Source organism: Zalophus californianus, chromosome X, assembly GCF_009762305.2.
Source record: "Zalophus californianus isolate mZalCal1 chromosome X, mZalCal1.pri.v2, whole genome shotgun sequence".
NCBI lineage: Eukaryota > Metazoa > Chordata > Mammalia > Carnivora > Otariidae > Zalophus > Zalophus californianus.
Genome location: NC_045612.1, coordinates 93,927,351 through 93,953,069, shown reverse-complemented (window position 1 = coordinate 93,953,069; position 25,719 = coordinate 93,927,351). Strand labels below are relative to the sequence as shown.

Below are 25,719 nucleotides of genomic sequence, written 5' to 3'. Positions count from 1 at the left end.
GAAGCAGGCCTCCCGCCCAGCAGGGAGCCCGATGTGGGGCTCGATCCCAGGGTCCTGGGACCGTGACCTGAGCCGAAGGCAGATGCTTAACGACTAAGCCACCCAGGCGCCCCTTACCTTATCTTCTATGGCATCTAAGCAGTAGTCCTTTTTGTAGGCAGTTTCTGCATTTTACACTCTGCATACGGGGGAGAAAAACTCTGGAAAACTACTGTGTATGTTATTTATTCCCATGTAATAAGTCACCCCGAAACTTAGTGTAAAACAACAAATACTATCTCACATAATTTGAGGGTCAGGAATCTGGGAGGGGCTTAGCGGGGTGCTTCTGGCTCAGGGTTTCAGCTGTCTGCTGGGGCTGCGGTCTCTGGACTGCAGTAAGTGGTAAGCTCACTCACACAGTTGTTTGCAGGTTTCAGTCCCTTGGCACGGGAGCCACAGGGCTGCTCACGACAGGGCTTCCCTCCAAGTGTTCCAAGAGAGAGAAAGCCCAAGATGGAAGCCATAGTCTATAGCATCATCTGGGAAGTGACATACCATCACTCAGCTGTGTCCTATTGGCCACATGAACCAACCCCAGGACATTGTGGGAGGAAAATACAAGGATGGGAATACCAGGAGGGCAGGGATCTTTGCGGGGCCATCTTGGAGGCTGGCTACCACATATGGTTCTGAAATAAAAATTCTCATGCCTTTCTGAAACTCAGTAGAAAGTAATAAAGCATGTCAAGTCATCACCCACCTTCCCCCAAAAGACGTCACAAAATGCTCAGTTTACAGTTTTTGTGGTCATAACTAACATGCATATATCATGAAGCATGGGTTTGAGAAGAGGGAAAGAAGTCTCTGGAAGATGGTATTTTCATATTTTAGATAGTTCAGACTATAATGTAATAATAAAAACCAGTTCTTAAAGTTTTGAAGTGAGTCATAACCTTTTATCAAGGTTTTTATTAAAACTTGAAAGGAATTTTTCCCTTCACTACTATGTGAGTAGAAATTAATATATTTTTAGATCTGTCTTACAACATGTATTTTGTAATTTGAGTATATTTCGATCAAAGGCAGGTAGGTTTCTAATTGACCTGGTAAGGCAAAAGTGGGTAATAATCCCTACTGATAATTCCCTATCACTCTACATTTACAATTTAGAGGGCAAAATGATTAGAGAAAAAAATCCAAAAGATTCCAATGCCTCCAACTCTCAGGCAATGCTCCACTTACAGGATCTAATTTGTAGTATGCCCACCCAAGAGGTCGCACCCTTTGTTGCCTAGGATATTCATGTTTAAAGCCATATAAGTGATTAATACTTTAATAAAAATGAGCCTTTCAAATCATTAGGGTAACAATCACTTCATAATCTCCCCAAACTCTCAAACACAATCCTTTCTGGCCTTGCCAATTTAACCTGTCTACAGATCTCTTCTGCTACTTTATGAAGCCAAGAACATTTTGAATTGGCAGGGCTATTTTTCCAGAAGTTTTTGTTACTGACACACTTTCGTTATTACCCAGAATTCGTGCTTTATGCTGAGTTTAAAAAGTAATGTCCTTCTCCTTAGGTCCTCTGAGTTCCCGGGCAAAGCACAGGCTAAAATGCAAAGAACGGCCTTACCTTTGCAACCCTAATGCCGAAACGTTTTCTCCTCTAATTCTTTCCACATATTGTGTCGCAGGGAGAGGCGGAGAGAGTAAATCATATTGCTGAATGAAAACCAGGCCCTCAGAGACAAAACAGCCCTGTGTGGAAAGGAGACCACTTCCTGGGCTTCTCTGGACCCTGACGCCTCCCAAGTGCCCCTAGAGGTGGAGCTGACACCCACAAAAATGGGAGGCTACAGCCTATTCCAGGAAATGTGACACATAAGTCTTATAGTTTGAATTTGTATTGTTCACGTCTCTTGATTATCTTGAAATGAACAAACTGTAATTAAGAACTTTCAAAATACTAGGAGCATGTGTTTGTTGCACACATTTCATATGGGACGAGGCCCAAAACAGAAAAGCCAGATTTCTGCTAACCAACCCCTTGACCCCAATTCCTCTCCCAGAGGTAACCCAGCAAAGGAGCCTGGGAAAGGCACACGACTTTCCAGACCTTTTATTGAAAAAGACAAATAGTTTTATAGCATACCATGCACTGTTGAACATTCTGCTTTTCCGTTTCGTGTGTGTTAGAGAGCAGTCCATACTACTGCACTGCAGCAGTATGACATTCTTTACAATTGCATAATGCTCTGTGGCGTGGACGCGCTGGGATTTACCCAGTCATCTCTTGATGCCCAGCGGCCAGCGCTGCTGTGAGCACCCTTGTGTGCACATCCTGCGCCACGTGCACAGATCCATAGAGGAGAGGCCCACAGGTTGACGTCCCCATGCACGCTCCATTTGCTTTAAAGCCCTCTCTGGACATGTCTTCCCTTTCTTCGATTTCAAGGTAATTAAACCGTTGCCAGTATAATGTTTTCTGCACAGTATCATTCATTTATCAGAGCATACAATAAATCCAGAGATGACGGCATGTATACCATTGTCCACATCTTATAAATCCTCACATCTGCATCCATTTCAGCACCTGGCCATGGCGGACACTTGATAAATGTTGGACAGAGAAGGAGAAGCTAACTGGATACAGGAGGGATGAAACAAAAGTGTTCATAACCACAAGTTCCTAAAGCTAGAAATCAGGTCTTAACTTGGTTAGTGAATCAAGATTTAATTGGATCCCACCTTCTAGATATACCTTACATCTAGAAGCTGGGAAACGTCTTGGCAAATTTCTCAGTTTGGGCATAGCTGCGAGATGAATGAGGATTCTTACTTTACTATGGAAGTCTTCTGAAGGAACGGCATGAAGTGAACGGACAAAGAAAATGTACGATTCAAGACCAAATAGTCAGTTACAGGCACATTTGCATTCATCCGGGGTTTACAGCATTATAATGTAAAAACATACCAAATGTACCCCCACCCACTGCCCAGTGTCTACAGACCACGTTCTTGATGGGCAGCTAGACAAGTGAAGGATGGCTTCCTTTGGGCTTGGAGTGGAAGCACTTCCTCCAGGGAGCGGGGCAGGTGGCACTTCTGTCCCCGAAGGTCCAGAGGTGACTTGGCCCAGTTAAGTGCTGCTGGCTTTGAAAAGGAGCAGATGGAGGGGAGGGTGAGGCTGATCCCCTGAACCACTGCAAACGACTGGACAGGGGTTCTGTAGCTGAGGAAACAAACAGGACAAAGTCAGAAGTGGAAGACTCTTGGGGTAAAGCAATAGAAGCAGTTACAAATGAATTTGTCCATCTGTGCAAAGAGACTGATGATGCCTTTGAATTTCCAGAAGAACGGTGACATTTCATCCTTAAATCTCATTAACAAAGGACCAGGCTTAGTTTAACAGTATGACACACATTCATGTGTAAGAATAAATTGTCGGTGGATCCTTCTGTCAACAAATAGCCACAGAGCACACAAGGGCTGGGCCCTGTGCTCGGCACTCGGAATATATAGAACTGACCAAGAAAGAGCTGTGATGGCTACGGGAGGTGACTCTTCCCAGGAGTACCACACACAAGCCAGCAACTGCGGAGCTTTCCCCGACATCCCCATCTGTGATGCTGGCTTGGGCCCTCTGCCTGCTTTGGTCAGTCAAGTCACCGTGTTCTCCGGTGCCCCCTGACCAGCCTGGGCCCACCTCCTCGCCCTCCTGCCGTGGCCTACCAGAAACGGGGAGCAACAGTTCTGTACTAACTGGAAAAGGCTAGGAAATGGCCTTCCAGGCGATTTGTTTTCTTGCCTTCTTTCAAAAAGGAAGGATTTATATCTCAACATTTGTATCACAGCCCACCCCTTGGGCATCCTCGTAAATGAGACTTTCAGGAATGGGTGTGGGGAGAGGGCCTGGGTGCAGGCAGGCAGAGAACTCTGTGTGACCCTTCGCACAGGCCTGGCTAAACACAGACCTCACTGTGTGAGGCACCTTTAAGTTTAGGACCAGAAAAGAACCTCACCTTCTGAATAGCAAAACAAAACAAAAACAAAAACCCCAAACCTCAAGACCCCAAAATCAAAACAAACAAACAAAACAAAAAAAACCCTGGATGATAGCAAGTTTTGGCACAGCAACATCTAACATTTTTTGGGCGGTTACAGATAACACGACACCAAGCTTATGAATGTTAAAAAAAAAATATTCCCAAAGAGTCAAAGGAAGTCCAGGAAAGACGACAAAAATTCCTTCTTGTTTGGGCGGGGTACTCTGGTGTTTCCTTTTGCCCAAAAAAGAAGAGCTGAGATTGAAGCCGTACTGACCTTCACATAACACGCCTGATTTTTGTCAAAGGGCAACCTAAAACACTTAATTTTCTTTATTTGAAGGGAAAACCATGAAACATCAGAGACAGTCATTTTAACAAGTTTTTCTTACGGAAATGAACAAGTTGCTAAGAGCTAGGCAGCAGTGGCATCATTTTAGGGTTGACAGGCTTTTAAGTTAGAAAGTTGATTTACTTAAGACTAGACCAGTGACTTCAGGTATACTGGACTTTATAAACAAAGCTGACAGGGAGATTATGTTGAATTACTTCACAGATGTGAGAACCATCAATTAGAGCACAAAGCTCAGTGTCCCTTCTTTCAAATAATAAGGACACGGGGCGCCTGGGTGGCTCAGTCGTTAAGCATCTGCCTTCAGCTCAGGTCATGATCCCAGGGTCCTGGGATCGAGTCCCACATTGGGCTCCCTGCTCAGCAGGAAGCCTGCTTCTCCCTCTCCCACTCCCCCTGCTTGTGTTCCCTCTCTCGCTGTGTTTCTGTCAAATACATAAATAAATAATCTAAAAAAAAAAACAAATAATAAGGACACAGGGAAACTTCAGGTTAGACTAAATTGTGTGTTCATCATGGCCTTATATAAGAGAACAAGCATCAAGGTGATGAGGTAATATTCAGTCCTTACTTATCTTCATATGCGGAAACTCACCTCAGGCCTTCCCTTCAGGTTTCTGGGCCCCAGGTTCCTTGGAATCTGGTTTTTGCTGCTGTAGATGGAGGCTGTCTAGCTTCTGCAGATCTTCTCTAAGACCATTTCTAAGATCCTTGTTGCTTCTCAGAAATTCTTTCACCACTTGCAGTCGATTTAAGATCTGCAAGAGGAAACCATATAATGTACGGCTTAGATCATTTTACAGCAGGCTTGTAATTCAGATGGAAAACTTACTAGGTCCGAGACTGGCTCCTGCTCATGTGTCCGCCAACAGATGGTTCTGGGACCACACAAGGGGGTATTTGTCTCCTCCAGTTTTTTTGCTTATTTTTTTTTTTTAAAGATTTTATTTATTTATTTGATAGAGAGAGAGAGTGAACACAAATACGGGGAGTAGCAGGCAGAGGGAGAAGCAGGCTCGCCACTGAGCAAGGAGCCCGACGCGGGACTCGATCCCAGGACCCTGAGGTCATGACCTGAGCTGGAGGCAGACGCTCAACGGACTGAGCCACCCAGGCATCCCAAATTTTTTTACTTTTAAGGGCTAATATCCAAAAGAGATAAAGAACTCGTATAACTCAATAGCCAAAAACCTCCAAATAATCCAGTGAAAAATGGACAAAGGACCTGAATAGACATTTTTCCAAAGAAGGTGTATGATTGGCCAACAAATACATGAAAAGGTGCTTGACATCGCTCATCATTAGGGAAACACAAATCAAAACCATGATGAGATCTCACCACATGCCTGTTAGAATGGCCGTCATCAAAAAGACGAGATAACGAACACTGGAGAGGTTGTGGAGGAAACGGAAGCCCTGTGAACTGTTGGTGGGGATGTAAATTAGTGCAGCCAGTATGGAGAACAGTATGGAGGTTCCTCAGAAAATTAAAAATAGAGCTACCCTATGATCCAGCAGTTCCACGTCTGGGAACATATCTAAAGGAAATGAAAACACCATGTCGAAGAGATTATCTGCACCCCTGTGTTCATAAGCAGCATTATTTGCAATAGCCAAGACATGGAGACAACCTAAGCAACCACTGATAGATGAATGGGTAATAGGCGTGGTGTATATATACAATGGGATATTCAGCCATCAACAAGAAGGAAATTCTGCCATTTGTGATCATGTGTGTGGACCTTGAGGGCATTATGCTATGCGAAAGAAGTCAGAGAAAGACAAATACTGTATGATCTCATTTATATGTGGAATCTTAAAAAAAAAAGCCCCCCAAAACAAACTCCTAGCAGAAGAGATCAGACTTGTGGTTACCAGAGGCAGAGGGTAGGCGGAGGAGGAATGCGAAGAAGGTGGTCAAAAGGTACAAACTTTAGTTATAAGATAAATAAGCACTCGGGACGGAACGTACTACAGGAATGACTACAGCTAGCACTGCTGTGTGATACACAAGACCGTTGTTAAGACAGTAAATCCCAAGTGTTCGCATCTCTTAAAAGATTTTTTCTTTTTTTCTTTTTGTACCTAGATGAGCTGATGGATGTTAACTAAACTTACTGTGGTGATCATTTCACAATATATGTAGGTTGACTCATCATGCCGTACACCCTAAACTTATGCAGTGTCAATTATATCTCAATAAAAATGGAAACAATTTTAAAAATTCTTTTTTGCTTTAAAACCTCCTACATTTGTAGGAAAGGGCTATATATCTATCTCTATATGTGTATGTACACACATATTTGCATACATATATATGTATATATAAAAATAAAATAAGGGGCACCTGGGTGGCTTTCAGTTGGGCAGCCGACTCTTGATTTTGGTTCAGATCATGATCTCAGGGTTGTGGGATTGAGCCCCTTGATGGGCTCTGCTCTCAGTGGGGAGTCTTGCTTGAGATTCCGTCCTTCCCTCTCCCTCTGCCCCTCCCCTCCGCTCATGCTCGCTCGCTCTTTCAAATAAATAAATAAATACAATCTTTAAAAAAATAAAATAAAATGAAGCCCTTTCATTTGGCATTTGTACCCGCACATTTATTACTATTACATATATGTATACACTTATTACTATTAAATATTTATAAAATATTCATAAGTTTAATAGTAGTAAGCGTACAGGTACAAAATTCAAAATGAACACATGGGAACAAAGTAAAAAACCAGTTTGACACAGTCAAAACAAATTTTTTAAATTCAGAATGGGGAAGACTTATGCACATTTGTAGGTAAAGGGAGAAGAGGAAATAGAGGTGGAAAAACTGAAAGTACTAGAAAACTTATGGAATGTAGTCAGACAGACTTGGATTTTGAAGCCCAGCTTTACCACTTAACCAGCTGTGTAACTCTGGGCCAGACACCTGATCTCTCTGAGCTTCCTTGCATGTATGCAAATGAAAGATGGTGATACCAACACCACCTAGGATTCTCATGAGGACTAGAAATAATCTACTCCAAGTGCTTAGCGTTGTGTCCGGCATATCCCTTGCTTTCTATGTTCATTCCACAAATATTTATCCCGAGCTAATCTATTACGAGCCATGCACTGCTCCAGGCAAAAGAGGCTTAGTGCCTCCATTCTTCCAAACTCTTGGGCTTGTCTTGCGTGTCTCTGTGCCCCTTCTCACCGGTGACCCTATGTCTCCACTTCCACCCTGGTCTGAACCTGGTACAGGCAGCAGTCTCCTCCTGGGTCTCCCCACTCCCGTCCTACGGCTGCCATGTCAGGAGGAAGAGCCTCTGCCCTTCCAGTGGCTCACAGGCCACAAGGACTTGCTTCCTCCACCTTCCTTTCTCTAACGTCCTCACCCACTTTTCTTTCTCTACCCCCACACCAGCTGCCCTGCTCAACCTGCTACGCCCCCTGCCTGAAGGCCCTTCCTCCAGCTATGCGCCTCGCCAATCCTCCACGAGGCCCCCCTGACCACCAGAACGCAACCTGCTACTCGGCCCCCCTCTGCTAACTCCTGATGCCCCACACCGTGCTCTACATAGCACTTTTTCTAATGCTTAGGAGCGTCATTTACTTACTACGTTGACTATTTACTGTCTCCCCCTACAGGGGTCTTTGGTTTGTTCACTGATGCACACCAAGCTTCTAGAACAGGGCCTGGCACACTGGAGGCACAGGCTCTGTAACTATTTCTGAAATGTAATAAATGAAGGGTCATTTCGACCCTTTCCCTGACTGCTGCAGGTACATTTTGTCCCTGCCCCTGCTGCTCAAGGCTCCCCAGGCGTGAGACAGTTTCCTCACCAGGGTTTAAGAAATCAGTAATGATTTTAAAGAATGCACAAATTCCTTACATGTTTTTCAGCCCCTTACTGCACTTTTTCAGCCCCTTACTGCACGTGCTTTAGCTGAATGGTTAAATCCGCTGGATCCTAACAGCACTGAGGGCTGGCAGGGTGACATGGAGGGGTCTTGGGCGGCGGCCGGAGGCTGCTGCGGAAGGGCCCATGGTGGACACAGTCCACACATGTCGCAAGGGGCCTGAGCAGCTGCTGCTCCGTGGCTCTGGAGCGGAATGCACTTCACAATCACAGTTCTACAGGCAGAGTGTATTTTAATGGGAACCCCTTTTCATAATGCGAGACATCACTGAGGCTCGTCACCTGAACAGAACAGGACGGAGGTGATGAGCTCTGTCTGCTCTGCGGTCCCTGGCACCCCCATGCTCCGTGACGCGCTGCTGGAAACTGGCACCCTAAATTACCACCACGAACCATTTCTTCTCACCGTGGTTTTCCAACGTTAGCCATGCTGTTTTCACAAACACCTACTATAAGCATGGTGTTTCTAAATTCCTGGATGCCTGGTTCTTCATCTTTTAGCATCTCAGATGAGAAGGCACCTTACAGTTGATAGTGTCTTACAATAAATTAGCAGTGGTGTTTTCTGTTTCTTTCTTAGAAGTAACTGGATTCATGGTGTCTTACAGTTCTTACAGATAAAGAACATGGATGCCCATATACGGTACCGAACTTTCAAAAGAGAGCACTTCCACACATTGTGGAAAGCCAACCTTCAACTTCTTCGAGATGACATGCTAATCAATCCTAACTTACATTTTGATCAATTGAAATATCAAGAGAGATGCTATGGCCTACTGAACAGAAAGCATGAAAAATGAGAATTTATCAGTTCTATCCAGAGACTCTGGGGACCCAGAAGACAAGCCCACTCACCCCAATTTCCTGTCTGTGAAACAGAGATAACGAGGGTTCAAAATTTACAGTAGCTAGCTCCTCGGTGAGGCAGAAGCTGCAGGGCTGCATGCGGAAAGGCACAGGACCAGAGCAGCGAGACCCCCAGAGCCAGCCCTCACTCGCCAGCCGTGTGGCCTGGAGTCTGTCAGCGGTTGCTGCCTCGCATGGAAAGCAGGGGGATCTGGTCCCTGCCAGGTTCCCTGACAGCTCCTAACTTACATAGACTCCTGGCTTGAGCGCACCGCTACAGAGGCATTTTGTTTGTTACACAAACAGAAAAAAGAACTACAGCTCCCTCAAGAGAGAAGACGGAGCTACTGACACCTCTGGGGCCTTAAGCCTGACCTGGTTGTGTCTTCTCCTGTTCCACGCGGCCTTTTTTTTTTTAAGATTTTATTTATTTATTTGAGAGACAGTGTAAGAGAGAGAGCAAAAGAGCACGAGCAGGGGGAGGTGGAGAGGGAGAGGGAGAAGCAGACTCCCCACCAAGCAGGGAGCCCAATGCGGGGCTCAATCCCACGACCCTGGGATCATGACCCAAGCCGAAGGCAGACGCTTAACCGACTGAGCCACCCAGGTGCCCCTGTTCCACACGGCTTCTGATGGAAGCAGCAAAAACAAAACTGGGGCTGGTTCTAATGGTATTTTAAAATAAACTCAGATAAAACACACGGATCTAGAGAATAGAAGACACAATCATCTTTTTCATCACTGTAAACGCCTACGGTGTGCTGGGGTGGGAGCATCCAAAAACCAGGGGTTCTCAGTCCTTCTGCTAAAGGAGCTCACCAAGTTGAATGAAGCAGCTAGGTCAAGGTCAAAACGGTTAACAGAGGCCTATGGAGCAGTGAGGAGCATGGCTTAATGAATGAAACACACGTTGTATGAAATAAACACTGTTTAAAGAGGTAACCAGCAAAACTACTTTCCTTGGAGACAAGGTAGAACAGAGAGGTAAAATGATTTGTCCAAGATCTCCTGGTGATCTAGAACTCTAAGCCAGCAAGTACTGGAATAAGTCTGAACTTTACTAGAGAAGGGATTGGTCCAAGATGTCAGAGGAGTAGGAGACCTAAATTTCGTCTGGTCCCAGGAATTCAGCTAGAGAGGGATCAAACCATTCTGAACACCTACGAACTCAACAGGAGATCGAAGAAAAGAAGAGCACAACTCTGAACAGAAAAGCAACCACTTTCTGGAAGGCAGGACGTGCGGAGAAGTGAATCCAAGGTGATATTTGGGAGGACAGACGGCAGGGGAGGGGGCCTCCATCAGCCGCTACGGGCAAGTGGTAGAGCCGCGGAGCACAAAATCGGAACTTTTTAGAAGTCGGCTCCGCTGAGGGACGTCGCTCCAGTGGCTAAGCGGGGGGGGGGGGGGGGGGGGGGGGGGGGGGGGGACACGGACCCCTCATGGGACAGTGTGGTCTCAGGACCCTCGGGGTCACAGAAAGACTCAGGGTGCCTGAGTGCGGCAGAGCTCCCAGGTATCGGAGCAGGGAAGCGGCTCCACAGACGGAGCCGAGGCACAGGCTCTCAGCTCGGGGTTGCCATAAACGGTGATCTGCGGCCCAGTCGGGCCACTGCTCCTCCAGCAGGGACCTAACAAGCGGCAGAGCTGGGGAGACTCCCCTCCCTCCCCCGGGAGGAGTGGCGCGGGATCGCAAGGCAGGGATCAGCCGGGTTTGGAGACTCCACACGGGGTCGGGTGCCAGAGATAGAAATGCTTGGTCACAGGCCAGGTGAGCACAGAGTGCAGCCAGAGACCGGGGAGATGGGAGTGATTGGCTGCTTTTCTCTGGGGGCACAGTGAGAAGCGGGGCCCCGAGTTCTTGGCTCCTCGGGGGCGGAGACTGGGAGGCCGCCATTTTCACTCTCGTCCTCCAAAGCTGTGCGGAAAGCTCGCAGGGAACAAAAGCTCCGAGAGCAAACCCGAGCAGATTGCTTAGCCGGGACCCGGCAAGGGCGGGGCAATTCTGCCTCCCGCAAAGACGTTTGGGAACCAGGCAACAGGCCCCTCCCCCAGAAGATCAGCAAGAACAGCCAGCCAAGACCAAGTTTACCGATCAATGACAACTACAAAACCCCAGCGCTAGGGGGGCTTTTTTCCCATGATGCTTTCTTTAGTCTTTCAAAGTTAATTTTTAAAATTTTCTTTTTTTCTTTTTCTATTTTTTTAGTTGAATATTTCTTCTTTCCTTTTCAACCAACATCTTACGAATTCCTTTTTAAAATCTTTTTTAATTTTCATTTTTACAGTCATATTCCATCCCTTCATCATACTTATCCTTATTTTTTGTATATATATAAGCTTTTGTTTCTTTAAAATTTTGGGATGCAGTTCCTTCTAACAGACCAAAATATACCCTAAATCTAGTGTATGGCTCTGTTCTATTCACTGGCCTGATCACATTCTCTCTTTTTTTTTTAATTTTTCAATTAAAAAAAAAATTTTTAAGCAACTTATCAATTCCTTTTTTAAAATCTTAATTTTCATTTTTACAGTCATATTCCATTCCTTCATCATATGTTTTTTTTTCTTTAAAATTTTGAGAGGCAGTTTCTTCTAACAGACCAAAATACACCCAAAATCTAGTGTGGCTCTGTTCTACTCACCTGTCTGATCATATTCTTTTTTTTTTTTTCTTTTCCCCCTGGTTTCGGGTCTCTTATGATTTGTTTAGTGTATATTTTTCTGGGGTTGTTGTTACCCTTTTAACATCTTATTCTCTCATTCATCTATTCTCCTCTGGACAAAAAGACAAAATGGAAAAACTCACCTCAAAAAAAAGAACAAGAGGCAGTACCAACTGGTAATCAACATGGACATAAGTAAGATGTCAGAACTAGAGTTCAGAATGACGATTATAAAGATACTAGCTGGGCTTGAAAAAAGCATAGAAGACACAAGAGAATCCCTTTCTGGAGAAATAAAATCTAACCAAGTCGAAATCATAAAGGCTATTAATGAGGTGCAATCAAAAATGGAGGCTCTGCTAGGATAAATGAGGCAGAAGAGAAAATCAGTGATACAGAAGGCCAAATGATGGAAAATAAAGAAGCTGAGAAAAAGATTAACTATTGGATCACGAGGGCAGAATTCGAGAGATAAGTGATACCATAAGACGAAACAATATTAGAATAATTGGGATCCCAGAAGAAGAAAGAGAGAGGGGGGCAGAAGGTATATTGGAGCAAATTATGGCAGAGAATTTCCCTAATTTGGGAAAGGAAACAGGCATTAAAATCCAGGAGGCACAGAGAACCCCCATCAAAATCAATAAAAATAGGTCAACACCCCGACATCTAACAGTAAAACTTACAAACCTCAGAGACAAAGAGAAAATCCTGAAAGCAGCTTGGGACAAGAGGTCTGTAACTTATAACAGTAGAAACATTAGATTGGCAGCAGACCTATCCACAGAGACCTGGCAGGCCAGAAAGGACTGGCATGATATATTCAGGGTACTAAATGAGAAAAATACGAGCCAAGAATACTATATCCAGCTAGGCTGTCATTGAAAATAGAAGGAGAGACAAGAAGCTTCCAGGACAAACAAAAACCAAAAGAATTTGTGAACACCAAACCAGCCCTACAAGAAATATCGAAAGGGGTCCTCTACGCAAAGAGAGAGCTCAAAAGTAACACAGACCAGAAAGGAACAGAGACAATTTACAGAAACAGTGACTTTACAGGCAATACGATGGCACTAAATTCATATCTTTCAATAGTTACCCTGAATGTAAATGGGCTAAATGCCCCAATCAAAAGACACAGGCTGTCAGATTGGATAAAAAAGTAAGACCCATTGATATGCTGTCTGCAAGAGACTCATTTTAGACCCAAAGACACCTCCAGATTTAAAGTAAGGGGGTGGAAAACCATTTACCATGCTAATGGACATCAAAAGAAAGCTGGGTGGCAATCCTTTTATCAGACAAATTAGATTTTAAACCAAAGACTGTAATAAGAGATGAGGAAGGACACTATATCATACTTAAAGGGTCTATCCAACAAGAAGATCTAACAATTGTAAATATTTATGCCCCTAACATGGGAGCAACCAATTATACAAGCCAATTAATAACAAAGTCAAAGAAACACATCGACAATAATAGTAGAGGACTTTAATACCCCCCTCACTGAAATGGACAGATCATGCAAGCTAAAGATCAACAAGGAAATAAGGGCTTTAAATGACAGACTGGGCCAGATGGACTTCACAGATATATTCAGAACATTCCATCCCAGAGCAACAGAATACACATGTTCTCTAGTGCACATGGAACATTCCCCAGAATAGATCACATCCTGGGACACAAATCAGGTCTCAACTGGTACCAAAAGATTGGGATCATTCCCTGCATATTTTTGGACCACAATGCTTTGAAACTGGAACTCAATCATAAGAGGAAAGTTGGAAAGAACTCAAATACATGGAGGCTAAAGAGCATCGTACTAAAGAATGAATGGGTCAACCAGGAAATTAAAGAAAAATTTAAAAAGTTCATGGAAACAAACGAAAATGAAAACACAACTGTTCAAAATCTTTGGGATACAGCAAAGGCAGTCCTGAGAGGAAAGTATATAGCAATACAAGCCTTTCTCAAGAAACACGAAAGGTCTCAAATACACAACCTAACCCTACACCTAAAGGAGCTGGAGAAAGAACAGCAATAAAGCCTAAACCCAGCAGGAGAAGAGAAATAATAAAGATCAGAGCAGAAATCAATGAAATAGAAACCAAAAGAACAGTAGAACAGATCAACGACACTAGGAGCTGGTTCTTTGAAAGAATTAACAAGATTGATAAACCCCTGGCCAGACTTATCAAAAAGAAAAGAGAAAGGACCCAAATAAATAAAATCATGAATGAACTTTACTAGAATACAATTCTACTACTGTTGGCTTTTTTTATACCTTGCATGTAACAAAGGGGATTCATTTGTCCTGTGTTCCCTAGCAGGACTTAAGACCATCATCAGCCTGCCTGTGTCCTAAGCTGGAAACCTTGTTGATCCTTTAACCCCTCCTTCCCCATGTTCTTCAAGCCCCATGCCGCCCTCCAAGTAATCCAAGCAGCCACTAAGAGCCATCAGCTCTGCCCAAGTAATGCCTGCAGAATCCGGCCCCTCAGCCGCACCTCTAGTTTCTGTCCTTTTTCCATTCTCACACGGCTGTGACAGCCTCCTGCTAGTCTCCTGCTAGTTTCCAGTCTCCAACTACCATGAGTTAACTTTCTAAAAGCCACATCGGATCGATTCGATTTACTCTTTCTTGCTTAAAAACACCTGTTGGCTCCCCACTGCTTTTTGGGAACAAGGCCCAAGCCCCTTGGAACAGCATAGCAACCTTTCAAACTACGGCTCCAAGCTCATCGGACCCTCCCTCCTACACTTGCCTTGTCACTGCTCAGGCCCTGCTATTCTTTTATACCTCTGCAAGTGCAGCTCCTTCGGCCAACAATAGCCTCCTGCTCTTGCCAGTTTGCCACATGCTTGTGTGATTCTGCTAGTCCCGGCCCAACGGCATCTTCTCGGCAAAGTCTTTTTTTTGCAATCCCCCCTGACCTGTCGAGAACCCCCTGAGCCTTTTGCTCGGAATCCCGCTGTAGCCCTTACCGTGTTGGTCCACTCCGTGCACACATTAGGCACTCAACTGTTTGCTGATTGAGTGAAAATATTTGTGGAGAGGTAATATTAGTGTGTGCCAAAAGCGTACTCATTTCTGGAAACGATTTGACTTCTCAACCAGAAACAGAGCTGGCAGTCTGTTAAAATGAGCGACTCTTCCTCCCTGGCACCTTTCTTTGTTTTGTTTACTCACACAAAGCATACGATACCTTTTTCTTTTCTTTTTTTTTTACCTCTTCAGGCAACACGTCTTGTTCTTGTGCTTGAAGATAGATCTCTTGAAGTTTTTCCTTTAGTAATTCCATTTCTATTTCGTTGACTTGGCTCTCACTCAGGTAAACTCCTGTTTCATATTCACACCCATCTCGCTGATCTTCGACGGGGATGTGAACAGCCCAGTCAGATGTCAGCAGCTGTTGGATTACCGAACAGATGTGTGAATGATGGAATGCAAAAGATGCTCCACTGGGTTGCTCAAAGAACTTGTAACTAAACATCTTTGACTGGATCCTCTTTAGCAATATCCTGTGGCCACAGAAAAGCTTCTCAAGCCCAGTACAATTACGGATTTCATATCAACATTTTCCCCCCAGCTTACATTCTAAAATTTCATTTAAATCTAACAAACTTCAACTTTTAATGAGTGACTGCAGTTGTCTTTTCCCCCCTAATTCTTTATGCCAGAACTGTTAAATCTGATTTTTACCTGTTCTATTCTGGTGTATGTTGCCACAATCTCTGGAATATTCCTGAATTCATTCAGGAAATTTTGGATCTTCACCTGAAAATCTTGAAGCCACAGAGAAGACACTTTCATCTCTGAAGAATGCATGATCTCGTTACGACACTTAATCACCTACCGAAAGGCCAAAAAGGATAGAAGGTTTCAAAGTCAAATGACGAGGTAAACAGATTTTGAAGTTCCGAAGAAAAATTACAGGGGCGCCTGGCTGGCTCAGTTGGTTAAGGGTCTGCTTGGGCCCAGGTCATGATCCCGGGGTCTTGGGATCAAGCCCCACACCGGGCTCCCTGCTCAGCAGGAGGGGGATTCCGCTTCTACCTCTCCCTCTGCCTGCCGCTCCCCCTGCTTGTGCTCGTTCTCTCTCTCACTCTCAAATAAATAAAATCTTAAAAAAAAGAGCTATGCCACATGACATTATGTCAAGTGGAATAAAAAAAAAAAGAAAAACTGCAGAAAGGCTTTGTTAATTACAAAATCCACAAGCGTGGCCTATAGGTGCTACCAGGGCTTGAGGGGATGTTCAACCGCTTGCTACTTGGGAGTCATTGGAATAAGAAATACAATCAAGCCTACAACTACTGTTAGCTCTTGAAATCCTGTGACTGGCTGGTTAACTCTTACACAATCCCTCAAATCTCTTAACTTAAAACCACATGCTAAAAAGCAAGAATATTGGTTTCTGGCTCTGGGTACACCCAAAGGCTGAAGCAGACAATACGAAAATCTTTTAAATATTGTTGGAACTCCAGGAAGCTGGGTCAAGGGGTTAAATATACATCATGGGGCTTGAACTCACGACCCCAAGATCAAGACGTGAGCTGAAATCAAGAGTCGGACGTTTAACCGATTGAGCCACCCAGGTGCCCCATGTCTCATATATCAATATATAATTCACATAAAGTCTTCAACATTCTTGGTTAAAAGATACAAAGGGGCAACTTGGTACTGTGACAGTTTTTGCCTCTGCTGATACCAAGCAAGATTCTCAGTCCTTTCAGCTGCTGGCATGCCAGTAAAATACACATGCATTTTCTCTGCATGTTATATATAATCCAGATATGTTATACACTCTTTTCGATAACTCTCAGAGTAATAAATGTGCAAGAGCTGTTCTCTGGTGAAACAGAGAAAGTCTAAATCCCCCAGAGGAAATCTGACAAGCATTGCGATCTATTCTGACATTGTCCATTAGTGTTTCTATTTCCTTCAGTTCTATGTGCCTTGGTCTTGCAATTGTTCTAGCCAAAGAGATGCAGAAGGGCAGGATTCAGATGCTGGCATACAATGGACAGAGTGATGCGCTGCTTTTCTATTTTTTTTTTTTTAATATAGAAGATTACTTTGTTTCCGTTTATGGCATACCAGGGAAGAGAAATTTGTGGTTTATCTATTTTAGTAGCAAACTGTATAAGATCAAGGTGCTAGGAAACCTCAGTGAGGGAGAACTAAGGGGTCAATCTCCTGCCTACATTCGCATGGGGCTTCTTGGACATATAGAAGGCACATGTGCCGTGAGCCCCGCTAGCCCACTTAGTGACGCCAACCTTGAACCAAAGCTTAACGTTCCTTGCACACCACTGTTTTGGGGCCAGCCTGCATGCTATGTGTGCACGGCTGCTTTGGCACCACAGGGTGCGTCTCTCAGGCGGTCTTCACAGTACCAACCCGACTGACCCTCACTGTATGGTTTTAAATCCACCGGCTCTTACCTCTGTGACTTTCTTTCGATCAACCGTGAAGTGATCGCAGGAGTTGATGAGACTTAAAAGAGCAACAGCATCACATTCCTTGGGGCTGGTCTTGTCTGCCAGTCCTCGGGGCATGAAGGCCTATGGTAGGGGACGCACAAGGGACACCTGAGTCTCCTCCAACCCTAGGAGCTAGAGGGGCAGGTGTTATTTGCTCACTTCCCAAATGATGACTGAAATTCTCTTACTGAGGTTTCGAGGTCGAGTCTTGTGAGTCCAAAACGTAAGTTCGGGAACCGGTGTCAGAGCTAAGCCTTGGCCAAGGGTGGTAACCGAAGGGCTGCTCTGCCTGTCCCCTCTGCTATCGGAAATACTTAAACACTCAACAGAACTGGTTTCTTGTCCTTTCCTAATGGTGTAGAAGCAGGCTGCACCGGTAGGAAGCACTGACATTTCAGCGGCTGAGTTGTGGAGAAGATTTGAAATTTAAAAATAATAGTTACTTCCAAATGGGCACTTTAAAGACGACTGAAGCAAGGGATGCCTGGGTGGCTCAGTCGTTGAGCGTCTACCTTCAGCTCAGGTCATGATCCCAGGGTCCCGGGATGGAGCCCAACGTCGGGCTCCCTGCTCCACAGGGAGCCTGCTTCTCCCTCTGCCTCTGCCGCTCCCCCTGCTTGTGCGTTCTCAAATAAATAAAATCTTTTTTATTTTTTATTTTTGTAAAACATTTATTTATTTATTTGTCAGAGAGAGAGAGAGAGAGCACAAGCAGGGGGAGCAGTAGAGGGAGAGGGAGAAGCAGGCTCCTCACTGAGCAAGGAGCCCGATGTGGGACTCGATCCCAGGACCCTGGGATCATGACCTGAGCCGAAGGCAGACGCTTAACGACTGAGCCACTCAGGCGTTCCAATAAATAAAATCTTTTTTAAAAAAATAAAGATGACTTGAGCAAGTTCGTGTGGTAGCATAAAGAGCCCGGGCTTTGCAGTGTGACACAGCTGGGTTCAAATCCCAGGTCTGCCACTTGCCAACTGTGTGACTCTGGGCAAGTTACTTACCCTCAGATTCCTCATCAGTAAGGAGGGGATAAGTGTCCTTATCCGCCTCGAAGGACATCGTGAGAATTAAATGAGTTAATGCAGGGGATGCACTTGCACGGTGCCTGGCACATGGTAAACCAATTAGGCCGTAAATGTTGGCAATTATTATGTTGATGGTGCAAGGCGAGCATGACCTCCCCAGGAGTTACAGATGAATCCTAGGGTTTGAGATGCTCGATGTATCAGAAGGGACTTGTTCTAGCATGATCTTGCCTTTTGTAGGATTTTAAGGCACGGACACCCAAAATGGTGTCACCACAAGGCTTGGGTATATTTCTTTCCTGAAACAATCCCAAATTTACACCTGAATGCAAAAACTTTACCAAGCTCAGAAGCTCACCAGTACATTCCTGCCAAGGGACTAGAAAAGATGACATATGAAGATTGCTTGCAGTAAGAATTCTAAAGAGACCTGTTCCCTTGAAAAGGAACACATCTCAGCAGGCAAGCAACCACAATGCTCCCTACAGTCCTGCTTGTAACGGTATTCCAAAAAGGGCTGTGGTCAGGGCTCACACACCCCAAGGAGAGTCAGGGCTACCTTCCTCACAGTGGTGGAATCCTCTGCTGGAGCCTCCCATAATTAAGAACTTTGGAGGGGTGCCTGGGTGGCTCAGTTGGTTGGGCGTCTGCCTTCGGCTCAGGTCATGATCTCAGGGTCCTCAGATCGAGTCCCATGTCGGGCTCCCTGCTCAGCGGGGAGCCTGCTTCTCCCTCTCCCTCTGCCCCGCCCCCTCGTGCTCTCTCGTGCACTCTCTCAAATAAATAAAATCTTAAAAAAAAAAAGAACTTTGTATGCATGAATGGCCCATATCAGAAGGCACAGTAGCCAGTACCATCACTCTTTCCATGTCTTAACAGCCACTGACATGCTGAGCCTCTGAAAGTCTATGATGCATGCTATGATTTTTTTAAAAAATTTTATTTACTTATTTATTTAGAGAGAGCACACCAGCAGGGGGAGGGGCAGAAGGAAAGGGAGAGAGAGAATTCCAAGCAGACTCAGCACTGAGCACAGAGCCCGACGTGGGGTTCAATCCCATGACCCCAAGATCATGACCTGAGCCAAAATCAAGAGTCGGAGGCCCAACCGATTGAGCCACCCAGGCGCCCATGGATGCTATGATGTTAACATAGAAGTTAACTCCTGTATCACAGCCAAACTAGTGCAACAAAACTGAAGGAAAAAAAATTTACTTCAGCTCCTGCTGGGAGGATGATCCCAGGGGTCTTAGGTGCCTCAAAACCAGGCATAGTTTTTCTTTTCCATGGCAAGGTGTGTCCTGCACCTGGCCTTTTCTCACCAATATAGACCTGTTTTTTCCACATTCACGTTTCATTCTCGCAATTATTCCCTTTCTTCCGAACTAGAAGCCGACAGGGAGGCTCTGCTGCCTCCTTGCCACCGAAAGGAGTTTCTTAAAATGGTATCACATGCCACTGTGTTCCAGATGTCAAACGCACAGTGGTGGGAAATGCGTGTTACTGCGTCCCATTACCCTCTCCTGTCTCTTCAGTGAGTAGATGAGGTTGCAGAAACAAACAGGGGTCGGATCACGCTGGGCCTTACTGGCCTGGAAAGGAGTTTGGAGTTTATTCTAAGGACATCAGAGGGCACTTGGGTGGCTCAGTCCTTAAGCGTCTGCCTTCGGCTCAGGTGGTCCTGGGATCGAGCCCCACATCAGGCTCCCTGCTCTGTGGAAAGCCTGCTTCTCCCTCTCCCACTCCCCCTGCTTGTGTTCCCTCTCTCGTGTCTCTGTCAAATAAATAAATAAAATCTTAAGAAAAAAAATTTTTTAAAAGGGACATCAGAAAGCCAGCCAAGGGTTTTATGCAAGGGAAGCTAATTTAAAACTAAATCTAATTCCCCCTTGAAGACCACACATCCTGCTGTGTGGAGAACTGACCAGAAGCGACCAGAGGCAACCAGAGCAGCGGCAGAGGTGGCCGGGTGGGAGGCTGTCGCCAGAGGCCAAGCAGGAGTCAGAGAGAACCCAGGCAGGAGTCAGAGAGAAGGAATCCAAAACTAGTTTGCAGGTGTAAACAAGGGGGCGGTGAGCGGGGAAAGATGAAGCGAGGGTGGTTGTAGGTCGTGGCTGCTGGGGCACGGCCGTGGGTTTGGGGAGTAGAGATGACGAATCCTGCTTGAAAAATAAACTCAGAAGTGCCCAGGCGGGAATAAGGAAAGGGGTGGAGCACGCAGCTGGAGAGGGGCACCTGGAGCTCAGAAGAGAGGGCAGGGCTGGAGGGACAAATTGGGGAGCCATCAGCATGAGTGTAGTATTTAACGGTGAATTCCAAGGGCCGGGGCAGTGTGGCCAGAGCAGAAGAGGGGGACAGAAGAGGCCTGACAAAGGCCAGCCGAGGACGGGAAGGAGGCTGAGGAGGAGGAGCCCGTGTGGGGATAATGATGTCACAAAGCCACGGGTGTTTCAAGAAGAGGGGCCAGTCACGCCAAATGCCTGAGAGGAAGGAAGGGGAGGCTGGAGAACTGAAGGTCACGCATGCCCGACACAAAGACGCGGTGGGCTGGCAGGGGCAGAAGCCAGGCTGGAATGGGTTGAAGAGTCACCGGCAGCTGAGGAAGAGGGAGCAGGCATAAAACCCTTTCTGAGAAGCTCCACTGGGTATGGGTATGGGAGGCAGATACAGAAATGGGGAGAGAGCTGGAGGGAATGGCTCAAGGGAAGCTTTCCTTTCTGTTTAAATTTTATTTTCCAAATATTTATTCAAGGTTTTTTTTTAAAATGGCTTTATTGAGATATAATCTACATACCATATAATTCACCCCTTTGAAGCATACAGTTTTTTTTTTTTTAAGATTTTATTTGAGAGAGAGAGAGCGCGCGCACGTGCGCATGAGCAGGGGGAGGGGCAGAGGGAGAAGCAGACTCCCTGCTGAGCAGGGAGCCCCATGTGGGACTCGATCCCAGGACCCTGGGATTATGACCTGAGCCGGAGGCAGACGCTTAACTGACTGAGCCACCCAGGCGCCCCTGAAGCATACAGTTCTTTGGGACAAAGCGAATGGATCTTGAGGGCACTGTGTTCAGTGAAACAAGTCAAACAGAGAAAGACAAATACTGTATGATCTCACTTCTCTGTGGAATCTAAAACAAAATGAAACAAAACCCCAAGCTCATAGATACTAAGAATAGATCAGTGGTTGTGAGAGGTGGGGGGTGGGCAAAATGGGTGAAGGGGGTCGAAAGGTACAAACTTCCAATTATAAAATATGTAAGTCCTGGGGATGTAATGTACAGCACAGTGACTACAGTTAATAATACTGGATTGCATATTTGAAAGCTGCTGAAACAGATCTTAAAAATTCTCATCACAAGAAAAAAACCTTTTTATAACTATGTATAGTGATGTGGCATCATTTCTCAATATATACTCATATCAAACCTTTATGATGTACATCTAAAACTGATACAATGTTATATGTCAGTTATACCTCAATAAAAAAAAAATGTACAGTTCAGTGGTTTTGAGTATATTCACAGGGTTGTGCCACCATCACCAGTCGATTTTAGAACATGTTCATCACCCCAAAAAGAAGCCCTCTACCTCCATTAGTTATTATCTCCCTCTTACCCCCAGGCCCTGGCAACCACTCATCTCTGTCTCTATAGATCTGCCCATTCTGGATATTTCATAGAAATGGAATCATATATGACTGGCTTCTTTCACTTAGCATAATGTTTTCAAGATTCATCCAATGTCCTAGCATGTATTAGTACTTCATTCCCCCTTTTTTTTTTAAAGATTTTATTTGAGAGCGAGCGAGCGAGCGAGAGAGCGAGCATGAGCAGGGAGAGGGGCAGAGGGAGAAGCCAACTCCTGCTGAGCAGGGAGCCTGATATGGGGGCTTGATCCCAGGACCCTGAGATCATGACTTGAGACGAAGGCAGCTGCTTCACCGACTGAGCCACCCAAGTGCCCTCCTTTTTTTTTTTTTTTTAAGATTTTTATTTATTTTAGAGGGGGGGCAGAGGGAGAGGGATAGAGAATCCCAGGCAGACTCCCTGCTGGGCTCAGAGCCCGATGCAGGGCTCGATCCCAGCACTCTGAGACCACCACCTGAGCTGAAATCAAGAGTCAGATGCCCAACCGACTGAGCCACCCAGGCTCCCCAGTTCATTCCTTCTCATGGCTAAATGACATCTCATTGTATGGACAGGCCACATTTTGCTCATCCATTCATCGGCTGATGGACATTTATGTTTGCACCTTTTGGCTGTCATGAATAGTGCTGCTATGAACACTCATACAGCACAGGTTCTTGTGCGGATGTGTATTTTCATTTCATTGGGTATAAACCTAGAAGTGGAACTGCTAGGTCATATAGTAACCCTGTTTAATCTTGTCTTTAAAAAAAAAAAACTGAATAAACCGAGGCGATATTAAAGCTACCTGTATGGTGATGGGAATAAGCCGCGAGGGAGACAGAGTAGATACCTGAGGCCTGAAAGTCTGTAGGCAGGTGGGAGGGGATATGGTCCGACCTACAAGTGGAGGGCCAAGGTGGTAAGAAGAGAGACACCCTTCCTCCTCTGTGGCAGAAGGAAGAAGATGGTGCACGTGGAGGTACGTTCGCAGGTCTGGTAAAAAGATGAGGAAGCATGTATGTGGGGGCATGCATCAACTGCAGGGAAAATGCACAGTCAGCAGCTGGGAGTGAGGGTGGAGGAATCGGAGCTTGGCGAGGGAAAGACAGCAATAGCTGTCCCCAGGAACAGGAGCCCTCTACAGAGCCGTGGCCAGACCACTGGGGCACAGGATCAAGAACTAAAAGTGAAACCGGTCAGTTCCCTCGTGAGATTCGTCCCCTGAGCACAAGTAGGTGATGGTGTCATCAGGGCTGCCGTTGGGCTGTGCAAGTTCAGAGAAAGGAGGAAAAAAAGGAGGATGTGGTTGGAGAACATAAACACCAGGGTTGGACTAGAAGGTCTGTGGGTGACAGCAGCAAAAAGGGGCATGGGCAGGGGACATGGGCTTCAAGAGAATTCTAAGGGTATGAAAGCAGCAACGAAGACCAAACAGGTGAGGGACAGTCACAGTAAAGGGCAGAATTTTAAGTTTCTTTCTTTTGTAGGTAAAAGTAAGAGTTGGCAATTCTATGGTCGCAACAACAACAAAAATTGGGATGAGGGTGTAGATGTGGTGGGTTTATGGGTCCACGATAGCCACAAGTCTGTGGCCACTGATCAAGTCCAACTTCCTCATTTTTGAGGTTTAGGGAACAGAGGCTCGCCTAAGGTCACACAACAGCAGCAGAGCTGGGACTCTGATCCCTGCTTCCAAGGCACCAACCCTGTGCCTGTTGCTAATCAGCATGTAGACGGACTACGAAAGTTAATGTGTGTTAGGAGGTGACTTTGCCTTGCCCTACCCCTTAATGGGCTTCTGGAAGACATTAAAAAAAAAAAAAAAAATCCCCGAATGGCCCAGCTGGCAAGTCAGAGTGGCAAGATCTAAAAGCCTTCTATCTGGCTGCCCACTCCACCCGACCATCCCAAAGTTTTATTCCTTACCTGGCCACTTAAAGTCCTTTCTGTTTTAGCCCTAACTTCCCTTGGCTTCCTCTGCCATCCTGATGGCACCCTATAGCCAAAATGAGCTACTCAGGGAGCCTACACTCAAAAACGCCTTATGTGTTTCTCCCTCTGGGCCTGTGCTCACGATGCTCGCTCTACATCTTGGGTCAGCGTCTCTTGTTGAAATCTTTGCTACAGCTGTCCAAGCAGGGATAGCAAACTTAAATGCCTTGTTAGAAGAAAGGTAGACGCAAGCTTCTACTTCGCTAAGCTAGATCAGATCCAGACAGCAGCTCTGAACCGCCTGGACACTAGACCCTAGATCAAACACCCATTCCTCTCTTTCTATCTTTGCACCTGTTTCTGGGGCCCTGGGCTCCATGTGACCTGGTGGGTCACCTCCTACCCTCCTGAGCAGGTGCTTACCTTGGCCACCTCCCAGGCGTCGACGGGCCAGCGGCCCGGCCGGCAGTTTCCCCAGTGGACGTCTCCATTCCTGTTGGTGTGGTGTTTCAAAATCTCCCGTTTCCACTCTGCGCAAACCTGACACTGAGGCTGAAACTACAGGGGGCGGGGGTGAGAAGGGGCCCGGGAGGGAGGGGCGGCGTCTTGGGCAAGTGAGTCCGGGGCGTTGCGGTCCGCCCCGCCCCAGGAAGGGCTCGGGACCCTACGCTCGGGGACCGGGACGGGGGACGCGGGGGCCAGGGGCTCACCTGGCGGGCGCGCGGGTTACACCGAGAGCCGCTGCGGCAGGCGGCGCGGGGGCCCAGGCTGGGGGCGGCGGCGAGCAGGCCGCGGTGGAAGGCGAGCACCTCGCGGGCGACGAAGCCTTGCAGGCAGCCGCGCAGCAGCAGCAGGCAGTGGCCCGCCTTCACCCAGTTCTTGTACTCCGCGCAGTTGAGGCGCGCGGCCAGTTCTGACAGCACCATGTCCCGCTCGGGCCCGGGAGGGTACTGAACCACGGTCGAGGGTCGGGGCGAGCGGCAGTGCGCAGGCGCGGGCGTCTGGTCGGTGCCGCCGGCCCCGCCCGGAGCCCGCCCCTACGTGCCGGGCGAAGGGCAGGGCCAGAGCTCTCCGCGCGGCGCCCTGGATCTCGGGGCGGAGCCTTCCGGCTTCAAGGGTACGCCTGCCCCCGCCCCCCCCCCCCGTGTTAGGTGACAGCAGATGTGTAATTCCTTTACCCCATGCTTGCCCAGAGAGCTTGTACCTGAAACTCTTAACGCCCTCTTGTCTCTTCCCCTAAACTGAGACCCTGCCAGCCCCCGATTCGACTCCCTCTCCTGATGTTTGTGCTCTTTTACTGTAAAAATACAGAAGATGCTCAACGCACTTTTTGAATTACGTTATGTTCCTTGCATTATACAATTCTATAAAGTTTATTTTGTCCCTAAGCCCAACAGATTGGCTGTAGCAAGTAAGGGCATTAGTGCAGTGTGACCGCTGGCTACCTGCAGCACGCATCTACCATGCGTCTGCAGTGCCAAGGTGACACAAAGCTCAAAAACATCCGCCATTGGGCCATCTAGCAGAAGCAAATAGGACGACGCATCCCCTGGATTCTGTGGAGGGCTGCACCGCCCGGAGCCGGATAAGGGCTTCTTCCACTATGGTACCGAAGAATCCAGCTTAGACGATTATTTAATACTCTCGGTTATAATTAGTGCTTCTTACATAAGGCAGTAACTTCCAAGTTAAGTGCCATGAGGATCAGAAGGCAATGGACTGTCAACTCCGTATGACAAGAGGTCCTCTCAGTTTTAGTTGCGTTTTAGTGAGCTTCTTGAGCTTGGAAGTGTTAAAATTGTGTGTAGTCAAAGGGCTCTGGGGGAAGAGTCTAAACAAAACTTTTCCCTGACTTCGT

At 46.4% G+C, this 25,719-nt stretch overlaps 1 protein-coding gene across 3 annotated transcripts; it reads right to left on the bottom strand.

Annotated features, from left to right (window-relative positions):
• Positions 1 to 933: 933 nt before the first annotated feature.
• Positions 934 to 24,864, bottom strand: CXHXorf38 (chromosome X CXorf38 homolog). Of its 3 annotated transcripts, none has more exons than XM_027609471.2 (7): positions 24,572 to 24,864; positions 24,285 to 24,419; positions 17,237 to 17,356; positions 15,492 to 15,641; positions 14,995 to 15,198; positions 4,979 to 5,141; positions 934 to 3,217 (listed from the first exon to the last, which is right to left on the bottom strand). In XM_027609471.2, the coding sequence occupies exons 1-6, from the start codon at positions 24,785 to 24,787 to the stop codon at positions 4,980 to 4,982; spliced, it is 987 nt and encodes a 328-aa protein (XP_027465272.1). In that variant the 5' UTR covers positions 24,788 to 24,864; the 3' UTR covers positions 934 to 3,217; position 4,979. The 3 variants fall into 3 exon arrangements, with proteins under 3 accessions (XP_027465272.1, XP_027465274.1, XP_027465273.1); XM_027609472.2 differs by having other exon boundaries at positions 935 to 3,217; positions 15,019 to 15,198; positions 24,572 to 24,863; XM_027609473.2 differs by lacking the exon at positions 24,285 to 24,419.
• Between the last annotated feature and the right edge of the window lie 855 nt (positions 24,865 to 25,719).